An 11,987-nucleotide genomic window follows, 5' to 3' on the forward strand; every position below is an offset into this window, starting at 1 on the left:
ACTCCAGAACGTGAAGGAGAATAAAGAAGACTCCAGAACGTGAAGACTTCAGAACGTGAAGGAAAAAAGACCCTTTGTTCCGAACGTAGATGCCCTGTACACAATCAGGAATTTTGCTTGAAACCCGTAACGAGTGCCGTTGGGATACTCTTTTACTGGAGTGAAATTATCAGAAATTTGAACTTCTGGATTGCCGGTTTTGGGAAGTGGGTGTTGATGCTCATGCGAGATTAAAGAAGACTCCATTACGTTGAAGGCCATGGCTGCAGTTTTCTGTAACAGGGCATGGACGCAGAGGTTGAAGGAGGAGTACAAGGCTTTGATCGCCTACACCCAGATGAATGATTGGTTTCGGATCTCCACAGCCAATCCCGAGGGGACTCGTTGGACCGGTAAATGATGGTACATTCACAACCCCCTCCACCACCCCCGAGCTCGAGCTCCCCCAGCTCGACGGCAAGACCCAAAAGATGTATAGAGGGGGGAAGATCTGCTTGACCGTGCATTTCCAGCTGCTTTGGGTGAAGAACTGTCCTGGGTTTGGCATAGCGCATGCACTCTGCTTGTGTCTTGCACCGTGGCTTGCTGCAGAGGTTCCCGTTCTTGTGGATTCTGGTATGATTAAGCACAAGGATGATGCAACCTCATCTAGTGAAACTTTAGTCATCTTGTGCAAAAATGTTGAGGGCTGTAGATCTAAACATTGAGTTCAAAAGTTCTTATAGCTTTTATAGCTTTCTCGTTCAATGAAAATAATCGTTAAGGCATAATATGTCATTAAGAGGATTTGCCCTACGGTGTGCAATTTATTACCATGTATTACAATCCATCACCGTGCACACACCGAAGGCACGGTGACGAACATCTTCGAGTTGGCTTCAAAAGAAGCTATGCGAATACTTGTCTTTATGCAGTCTCCCTCCTTCCAATGAATGTGGGAAAATGAGGGAAATTATCTGGGTTTATTACTCGTGAACTCTTCTTCAATTGGTTGTGGGGATTTTGTTATACCGCAGAAGACCACATGAAAATACGCACAAAAAATGGAGACCACGGTCCCAGAATCCCAAAGCGGAACTCTATTTCAGACTTTCGGTTTCGGTTACTGTTTCTGGCGCACTTCTTCCTCTTGTATACAGAGCTTCTATGCTACTAAAACGATGGAAGCAGCTCAAACGAGCACGACGATGGAGAAGCAGACGGCCAACGGAGCTTCCAGATGATCGAACACGAGGCACGAGGGAACCAGAAAGCAAGATGAACCCAAACTGTTTTCGAGTTTATTTTCCTTCTTATTTCGCGCGTCGTCTTTCTTTTTTTTTTCTTAAATAAACCGACGTGGCGTCAACGACTGTGCCCCGACTGTATAACACGACTGTATATAGCAGCTCTCAACGTTGACCTAGCTAGCTACCACATTCTCACTCTACTACTCCAGTATTCCTAATCGTCCAGTTCTACAATTCATGATCATATTAAGATTCCAAAATTGTCTGAATCATATATATATATATATATATACCTTCTCGGTCGCCGGCACATTTATTTAGTCGCATTACTTTTTGTTGGTTCCATTGGTGCAAATATATATATATATATATATATATATATGCATGTTGTTATCCTTGTCCGTACGGAGGGAGAACATAAGTTCACCCAAGGGGCAAGGGCTTCTTCCTCTTTATTTTTAAGAAAATACTTGAGATCGAACAATTATTAAAAAACTTCTTCAATACAAAAATCATAAAATTTAAAATTTAATTTCAAAATATATGGTGCATTAATGACACCACAAAAGCTTTTTTTGTTTTTTTTCATAATTATTAGCTTGGATTGGATTGGATTGGCTGTAAGTGAATGTTGAATTCGTTAATAGTACAACTAGGTCACGACCTTGTCAGGATCATTCATGCAAGTTGCATGCGGTACTACTGCGCAGCTCAACATGACATCTCCTTGTCACCCCCTTTAAATATTAATATTGAACGTCCAATAGCAATTCTACGATGAGTGGATCGGAGCAAGCAAATTAATGCATTATTATATAGGAACAACAGTACTGTCTACTTCGATAATTATCAATTCAGATAAATAAAAAATATTCACGCATCTGCTTAATTTGTTGGACTTAATTCATAGGTAATTAATTTTTTGTTTTAGAAGATATCTCTTTGACTATCTATCTATATATATATATATATTCTCAACAAATGATATTACCTCATGCACATTGAAAGGGAATATACCATGCATCCCTCCATTAGACTCCGCCGGCCATTTTGAATTTAACAGTAAAGACAACCAATTAGCTTTCTGTTATTTCTTGTCTCTAGGCATCCTTTTTGAACTTACACATTTGTGGGTTCGACAAAGAGAAGGCTTGTCATCGATCCCACGTAGCTCTCAATGTTGGATAGGCCTCTGTGATCTAATAATTCATCCACCCTCATTGGACATCATTTTGGAGATGGGGAGAGCCTCATAACAACCAATATATATGGTGGGGCTTTTTTTTTTTCCTGGTTTTTTGGGCGGTGGGGGGCATATTGCCAAAAAGTCTTGGTCTCCCATTAAGACGATCGAGACGTGATCAAAATATAGTAGTGTTCGGTCTCTTTCCTTCTGGCCACAAATTAGAGGGAATCCAAAGATGCCTACCTATTCTTTGGACCATTGGCCCTACTAGAGTAAGACCGGAGATCAGTGATCTGTATACTGTGCTGCTTGTTGCAGATGCCATTTGCCCTCGATGCCATGCAACAACTAATAGCATTAATGCATATGCAAACCCATTTTACCGTTTACGCATTGGAAATAGTCTATTCTTGTCCAATATAAGTTCCAATGGTGTATTAGTTATTAAAAAATTATATGGTACCTTAGTACTCAAGAAACTATATATATATATATATATAGATCTAGATCAGTGGGTGGATCGATGTATCTCATTATGCGCGTGCGCATTATTTAAAATGGGGAACAAAAAACACGAAGTTAATATATAGGGCCTAAAACTCTCTGTCATGATATATATATATGTTTAGGCTGTCGATACATATGACAATATGGCGAGCAGCAGTACTGTACGATCCATGTAATTATAATATTGATCAAGGATATGCGTGCTGCAGGCGTGGAACAATCAACATTGAATGAATTATGACCTTCCCTAGTTAAATATTGCATTGGGTGCCCGATCGAGCAAAGTCGAGGTGAAAGGTCCAAGACAGATATCAAATATATGCATAAACCTTCATTATTATGGCTAGTGTTCTTAGGCGGGGCCTGCATGCATGCCAGCAAAGCTGTAACTTTATGTCCACGTCCACATACGATCGATGGAAAGCGACCATTCGGGCAGTCGTTGCACCTTCAAGACAGTGGCATTGTATTTATGATCGCATAGATTCTTTTTCGCTGAAGATTCGTAAAAGATCAGTATCCCACATTCAAACCAAGAATGATTCGTCCATGGACCATGTCTATTTAGGGGGGGGGGGGGGGTGGCGGCAATGCCCTGGCAAGGCTTCATCAGCAAACACCTAGCCCATTTATTAAGGTCCATTGCCTTCCATCCCCATTTCAAACATGCTCGATCTACGTACGGTACTATGTGATATCGAGTTGGAATATTGATGGCAACCTTAACCACTACCCCATTTCAGCGAGAAAATTAAATATATAATTAACTGATAGGAAACGTTTTTAAAATTTTATTGATTACGCCACTACAGTAGTAGTACTGTGAGCAAGATTTGAGAGTTGGATCAATTAATGAACCAAAGACAATATATCGTACCATTACACAAATTCTTTTAGCAGATGGCCTGCATAAATAATTCATGAAGTCATGCGAATTAAGTCCTAGCTAGCAGCCAGTTTTTTGGTACCAACATGCAGGGCATCAAATAATTACTCTAAATTTCAGTAGTACCCTGTGCACAAAATTCATCAGGAAAGCATATATAATATATAATAGTATTCCTCGACCATGCATATATATATATATAGCTAGGGATCGAGTCAAATATTAATTAAACAGCATTAATATATATACACGAGTACGTACTAGATCATAATCGATGCATGCATGCATGCATGTGACGTATATAGTACTAAATTAATGTTGTAAATTAAACTCATTACAGCTGCCTGCAGGCTTACTTTATTAATTTACTTATTCATGACCACGCAAATTTAAATACCCACGCAGAATGAGTTAACTTCCTAAATTAACTATCCCTCGATCTCGATCTCGATCTTTAATAGTGATGACGAGAACGGAGTAGATATTGACGATCAGTAGCATGTAGTGAATAAGACAAAATTAAGGACAGATAGAAGATAGTGCGGTCGGTGCAAGTGGGGGGTTCCTAATAATATCAGTGCAAGCAAGCTAGCTAGCTTGGAGCCGCGCGCACGAGCCGAACTTGATTTTCTCAATTAGACAAGGATTGTTTAATTTGATCCAAATTTATATGCGGAATTAAGATTCTGATCATCATGGCATCAGGAGTATATATGCATACGCTAGCTAGAGAAGCCTCAAACACAAAGCCAAGCTAAAAATTAGCAATATATTATATATAGTTTACGGGCTCAATATTAATATTAATGAAGGGTAAGAGATTTTTTTTTTCTTTTTTTTTTTTTTTTTTTTTTTTTTTTTTTTTTTTTTATATATCTTTTTTGCATGCATGTTCGTAATTTGCTGCCTGGATGATCGATCAGAGGGTTATCGACTTCATGAATATCAGCATGCATGTGAATATAATTTCATGTTAAGAATTTGGACTTATCAAATTCACCTCCAGGATTAATCATTTGCAGGAATAATAAAAAAATAGAGAAATAATAACAATACAAGATTTTACGTGAAAACTCTTAAACCGAAAAAAAATACCACTCATAAAAGAAAATCTACTATGTGAAAAATTGTTACAATCACACAATTTTTCTCCTTATCTCTTGACACCCACAAAAGTTTCCCCACCATCAAAACTTTAACTCTCACATTTTTCTCTTTTACAAAAAAGGCCAACAGATAAATTTTACTATAGTCAAAAGTTTTTAACTGGTGCACTTTACCAAGAAGGATTAGCCTCATTTTATAGACCTTAGGCATTGCTCTTCCTTCACTTCCAATCCATGTGAGACAAAATGAGCAAATCCTAACAATCTCCACCTTGCAATTTTGGCTGGTCACATAGCCAAATTTTGTCTCAATGACAATTTTCATAACTTCTGCTATCATGCTTCACTATAAAAGTATACTCATTCAGAATAAAAAAAAAAAAATTCAAACATTTCACTTCGGCTCACGTCGAAGACAACTTTGTTGAAAATTATGGTGTAACTTCCATATTTGGCTTTCTTACAAGTTCATAAGTCATCGACATGAATTTTTACCATACACCCTACATCAATGTCAAACTAATGCATGTGTGCAAACTTGTGAACCCACTAATATTAATACATCCTCTATCATGGCACATTTGAGAATTAGCAACATGCCATAAGGATATATATGTCTATTTTTTCATGAAAAGAGACACAACGTTAACATCAATACTAGCATCTCCGCTTACTAACTTTGAGCAACTTGCCAAATATGCTCCTTGTACTAGCCGTTTCACCAGTCGCTAGTATCACTGCTGACTTCAGGGGTTGGTTTGCCTTTCAAAGTCTTGTGTAATCCAATTTTTCTACCTCATTCCTTACATCGTTTTGATGAATTTTTACCATAGAAATGAATAGTACCTTACTAAGTAAGCTCCAAGGAAATATTGGAGGGTCATAATGGACACACTTTAAATTTTCAATCTCCTAGACAGAACCTTATTAGATAATACATATCTACACTATCACACCAAAGGTCCACCCCACTAAAAGAACCTAGGTTCTGATACCACTTGTTGGGAATTGAGACCTCCCAAATTCACCTCCCAAGATCTACCATTTGCAGAAATAACAAGAAAAATAGAGAAATAATAACAATACAAGATTTTACGTGAAAACTCCTAAACCGGAGAAAAACCACTATATCCAGAGAAGAAAATCTATTATGTGAAAAATTGTTATAATCATACAATTTCTCTCATCATCCCTTGACACCCACAAAAGCTTCATGGCTATCAAAACTTTAACTCTCACTTCTTGCACTTTTACAAAAAAAAGCCATAACAGAAGAATTTTACTAGAATAAAAAAATTTTAACCTAACTTCTGACTGTGCATTTTACCAACTAGGATTAGTCGCCTTTTATAGGCCTTGTGCTTTGCTTTTCCTTCACTCCCAACCCATATGGGATAAAAGGAGCAAACCCCAACAATTAGCCTCCCGAATTTTATTTATGAAGCTGGTCGCAAGAGTCATATATATTGATCGATTTGATACTTTGGCTAAAATTATGCTAAAATATATACTGATTTGTGTGTAATGTAGTCCAAATTCAAAAACTTTACACATTTTTATGTTATATTTGTATTGATTTGCCTTTTCAAAATGGTCCAGCACTATATATCAATCAACGTAGAATCTACCAACTCAGCATCATTAATACATCCAAATCCCCTTCATCACAATTTATGCATATTAATGTATGAAAATACCTATTACTTATGTGTCTAGGAAGCTGCATGCTGTGAAAGAGCTTGGAAGCATTTAAAGATTTTTTTAAGAGATTTTAAAAAGAGTAATGCTACATATAGTCATTTTTGCGCACTCTCTGCGCACTCCACTGATATGATTGGCTGGATTAATTTTTTTTTAATACACAACCAATCATATCACTGAAGTGTGCAAAGGAGTCCGCGAAAATGACTACACATAAAATTTTCCTTTTAAAAAACTAGTTAATACTGGCCAAGGCTATATATATATATCAAAAGGATAACGCGGTAGTCACGTACAGCTAGCTAGCTAATTAATTAATTAAGCTGCATATATCTTAATTATAAATTTGTAATTAGAGTAGTTTTGCCTACTTATACAAGGAGACGGACTGGTCCGCCTCCGCTATCCTAGCTGCATACAGTCTCTAGCTAGCTCCTCTTTCACAAGATATATATTATTTCTCCTACTTTGTTTCTTCAGGGTTCAAAAAGCATCTCTGATCTATGGAAGCCAAAGGTTATACCCAAGATGGCACCGTTGATCTTCGTGGCCGCCCCGTACTTGCATCTAAAACTGGGAAATGGAAAGCCTGCGCTTTCCTTATTGGTACGTAATACTATATCATCAGTTTTTGCAAGCATCTCTTTTTGGTCCTAGCTAAGCTTGTACATAAACTTCCGGCCGAATGCAAATGTACGCACCTTTTAAAGATCCGGCTAGCTGGTTTCCTGCAAAAACTAAGTACACCAAATTGTTTCATGTATAGTTAAGCTACTTACATGAGTACTAATATTGCATGGTAATTTACGATGCTATATCTCACTAGATTGAAAGTTTTAGTACTGTTCTAGTAGTAGCATATATATGTTTATAATGATCAAATGGGTTATGTAGCTAGTCTTCGTCTTAATTTGTTCAATGTTACAGGTTATGAGGCATTAGAGAGGATGGCCTTCAACGGAATAGCGTCCAACTTGGTGAATTACTTGACAACCCAACTTCATCAAGACACAGTTTCATCAGTAAGGGATGTGAATAACTGGTCCGGAACTGTGTGGATTACACCAATTCTTGGTGCGTACATTGCAGATTCTTACGCGGGTCGTTTCTGGACTTTCGCCGTCTCATCACTCATATACGTCATGGTAAATAATGATGATTTTCCCACTAAGAATGTTTATCCGTTATATATTAAAGAAATGTTCCAACTAACTAGAAAGAATTTTCCTAGCCATATTTTCAAGGAATCTTTCACTTGATTAGGAATTTATATATTCACTATCTTTATCTTCCAGTCTGCAGGGAATTAATGCACCCCATGTGTTTGGACCATATCTTAGGTTACCTACTCCAAAAGGCCGATATTAAGATTCATTGTTTTTGCACGGGGGGACCATCCAAAGTCCAAAAGCTAGTTAGATTTATTGGCTACTTGCTTGCAGGATGCCCATTTTGTAGTCGATTAGAAGCTTATGATTCAATATGCTAGCTAGACCTCCACAATTTAATTTACACTAAAATATCGAGTATTATTGTTTCTACTCATTGATAGCTAGGGATCTAAATTTCATCAACAGAAGCAACAAATGGTATTGAATTGGAAGTTGGGTTAGGCTTCACAAATGGATTAGCCTTCACAAAGACTAATCCAGGCATGCAATTTACATTAATAGCATATTGTCACTTAATTGAAATTTCCCCATTATAGCTGATTTCGTAAGCATTGTAACTTCCAGCTGCATGATGAACAAATGTCTTGTTTCTTGTAAAACTAGCTGATCATGCTTATACTAGTATCTCAACAGGGGATGGTGCTTCTGACAACGGTAGTTTCACTCAAAAGCTTGAGGCCATCATGTACAAATGGAGTCTGCAACAAGGCCTCCACTTCACAGATTTCCTTCTTCTACTTATCTCTCTACACTATAGCAATTGGGGCAGGTGGAACGAAGCCCAACATATCCACCTTTGGCGCAGACCAGTTTGATGATTTCAATCCCCATGAGAAAGAGCTCAAGGTTTCATTCTTCAACTGGTGGATGTTCAGCACTTTCTTAGGCGCTTTAGTTGCCACTCTTGGCCTTGTTTATATTCAAGACAATCTTGGATGGGGATTAGGCTATGGTATACCTACGGCCGGGCTTCTGCTGTCCCTATTTATTTTCTACATGGGGATCCCAATCTACAGGCACAAAGTTAGGAAGACTAAAAGTCCTGCAAGGGACTTGATTCGAGTCCCTATTGCTGCCTTCAAAAATAGGAAGCTTCAACTACCTAACAACCCCTCAGAGCTTTATGAGTTTGAGCTGCAGCATCACACAAGCAGTGGCAAGAGACAGGTCCATCACACCACCATTTTCAGGTGAACTCTGTAAAATTGCTACTCCTTTTTTTTTCAATTATTTAAAAATGAGAACTTTTAGAAACACAAAAAGATTATACAAGATAAACCTATAAATTAATATGGTATCATAAGATTCATTAGATCTACTTTATAATAAAAATAACTTTATAATTTACGTACTACATCAGTTTGTAGGTTTAGATTTATATAATTTCTTTTTTACTAAAATATTTTCCTTTAAAAATTAAGTTTCTGTTTATGATCCAATAACAGTGACCCTCGATTAATTGCCAATTTAGCTTTTGAAACGATAGAACTTGCTAGGTTGCTGGTACATGAAGCGTCATGAATGCTATAAATTTTTAGTTGTCCAAGTAAGAACATTATTACCATTCCCCACCCCCCACAAAAGGAAAAGAAAAAAAATGATATATATATACTAAGAATATAATACAAATAATTAAATTTATATTTTCTTATTAGTTTAAGTTTTTAGGATAAATGGTGATTGTATATGGTATTAGAGTAGAGGTCATGAGTTTAAATCTTGACTCTATATATTTTATTCTATTTAATTAAATATTCTTTTCATTAACTTAAAATTTTGAGATAAATAGTGATTTTACGTCACCAACGTGATAAATAATTGTGAGATAGAATCTAAGGACATCGTGCGTTTAGTCCATAAACCCCAAAGTCACTTTGGAACCCTAGGTGCCAGGACTGGCACCCGGTGTACTACCCAATTCCAAAGAATAGGGTGCATGGCGCTATATATGAGGATTTTGGCGGTCATTGATTTGAAGAAGAAAAATAACAGCACGAATCTCAAATATGCTTATTAAATGAGTCCATTTATATATTTTAATAATTAAAAAAATAACTATTAGTGATTTGTTAAAAAAATTTTCTTAATAATTAAGTATGTTTAAAAAATGCTTAGAAAAAAGGAAAATACCATTTACATTTATGTGTATATTTGAAGTGTACATTTCGTTTGCACCCTAACCTTGTCCTTTGAAGAAAGCTCCTCAAGCGCACCCTTCAGTACACTGCTTCCTTTGCCCGTCTGTGATGAATTGTCACAATCGATCTTTGTGTCAAGTTGTTTCTGATGAAGGATGCCTTATCGTGGGATGGCAGCGCTGTGCATGCCCCCACCATTGTCCCAAATTCCAATAAATTTTAAAAGAAAAACCAATAGTGATGACACCTAACCACAACTTTAATCAATAGAGTTTTGAAGAATAAGGGACAGTTTGGATTTAGAATTTATTTCAATTTATTTTATCTAATTATTATAATTTTTTTAAATTTTATATAAAATATAATAAATAATTCAATTTTACTAGATCTCAAAATAATAATAATGTTAAAAAATAATATTATAACTATTTTATTTAATTTTTAACTTTCATATCAAATTATCATCCGAATTTCATTTAAATTATGATTCAATGAAAAATCGAATAATAAGGCATGCGGAGATCAAACGTGATATGATATACTAATTAATACTAATTAAGGTAGTTTACATATATCCTCCAGGTTCTTGGACAAGGCTGCAATAAAAGATTCCAACTTGGACCCCTCAAGACCACCATGCACAGTGACTCAGGTAGAAGGAGCCAAGCTAATTTTGGGGATGATATTGATATGGCTTGTAACACTAATTCCTAGCACGATTTGGGCACAAATCAACACTCTTTTTGTCAAACAAGGTACCACCTTAAATCGAAGCCTGAGCCCCAACTTCCAAATTCCAGCTGCCTCGCTAGGGAGCTTCGTGACTCTCTCCATGCTCATTTTTGTGCCCATGTATGATCGTTACTTTGTACCATTTATGCGTCAGAGAACCGGAAATTCTAGGGGAATCACACTTCTTCAGAGGCTGGGCATTGGATTTATCATACAAGTTATTGCCACTGGAGTTGCTTATGCTGTGGAAGTTAGGCGCATGCATGTCATAAGAGTGAACCACATAGTAGGTCCCAAGCAAATCGTACCTATGAGCATATTTTGGCTATTGCCCCAATACGTTCTACTAGGCATCGCAGATGTGTTCAATGCAATTGGGTTGCTAGAATTCTTCTATGATCAGTCTCCAGAGAACATGCAAAGTCTTGGGACAACGTTCTTCACAAGTGGGATTGGTGTTGGCAACTTTTTGAATAGCTTTTTGGTAACAATGGTGGATAAAATTACAGGAAGGGATGGGGGGAAGAGTTGGATAGGCGACAATTTGAATGACTGTCACTTGGATTACTATTACGTGTTCCTGCTGGTCATATCCATAATTAATTTAGGGGTCTTTTTGTGGGCATCGAGTAAATATGTTTACAAGAAGGAGATCACAGAAGTGAAGGAGGGTTGTCTTCAAATGGAGGGCAGAGTCTTAGATATGTCTCCTCTGGGGTTACAGGTATAAAGAGGGTGCATGATTGTGAGGATGTATAAACATATATGCTAGCTACTCCTGTAAGATATTTGTGTGTATGTAATAACATTGGTCTATTTGCAACCAGTTGGACCATTATTTTTTTTTCAGTCTACTAATTCGAATATAGATTAATCTATATGTAAAGCAAACTAGCTTGGTATTGTTGTGATCTAAATCTGAGTTGATGTGTGTGATTAGTGCTTGTTTGGAAAACACATTTCATCTTATCTTATTTTAAAATTTCTCATAATTTTTCTCTCAAACACTAGTCAAATACAAATACTTTTTAATTTTTAATTTTTAATTTTTTTTATATAATCATTATAACTTTCTCAAGCTTCCAATTAAAACATAAAAAATAATATTATTTTTTCAAATTTCAAAACCAAAATTATATTATGACAATATTAATTTTAATAAAAAACTTTTTTATTAAAATTTTCTCTCATTTAATTCTCAGAATTCAATAAAATATCTTAATTAAAATTATTTCATTACTATTTACAAAATTCTCATCTCATCTCATTCTCCAAGCATCTACTTACTCTATATAGTCTTTTTTCTGGTTAGCAGATCAAAGTAAAAATA

The 11,987-nt window shown here is 36.3% G+C and overlaps 1 protein-coding gene across 3 annotated transcripts; it reads left to right on the plus strand.

The window, feature by feature from the left end:
• Positions 1-6,979: 6,979 nt before the first annotated feature.
• LOC122301554 (protein NRT1/ PTR FAMILY 5.1) lies at positions 6,980-11,614 on the plus strand. Of its 3 annotated transcripts, XM_043112955.1 has the most exons (4): positions 6,980-7,221; positions 7,543-7,760; positions 8,421-8,977; positions 10,508-11,614. In XM_043112955.1, the coding sequence occupies exons 1-4, from the start codon at positions 7,119-7,121 to the stop codon at positions 11,385-11,387; spliced, it is 1,758 nt and encodes a 585-aa protein (XP_042968889.1). In that variant the 5' UTR covers positions 6,980-7,118; the 3' UTR covers positions 11,388-11,614. The 3 variants fall into 3 exon arrangements, with proteins under 3 accessions (XP_042968889.1, XP_042968892.1, XP_042968891.1); XM_043112958.1 differs by lacking the exon at positions 6,980-7,221 and having other exon boundaries at positions 7,623-7,760; positions 8,410-8,977; XM_043112957.1 differs by lacking the exons at positions 6,980-7,221; positions 7,543-7,760 and adding an exon at positions 7,814-8,267.
• The last annotated feature ends 373 nt before the right edge of the window (positions 11,615-11,987 follow it).

Source organism: Carya illinoinensis, chromosome 2 (assembly GCF_018687715.1).
Source record: "Carya illinoinensis cultivar Pawnee chromosome 2, C.illinoinensisPawnee_v1, whole genome shotgun sequence".
In the NCBI taxonomy this organism is placed as follows: domain Eukaryota; kingdom Viridiplantae; phylum Streptophyta; class Magnoliopsida; order Fagales; family Juglandaceae; genus Carya; species Carya illinoinensis.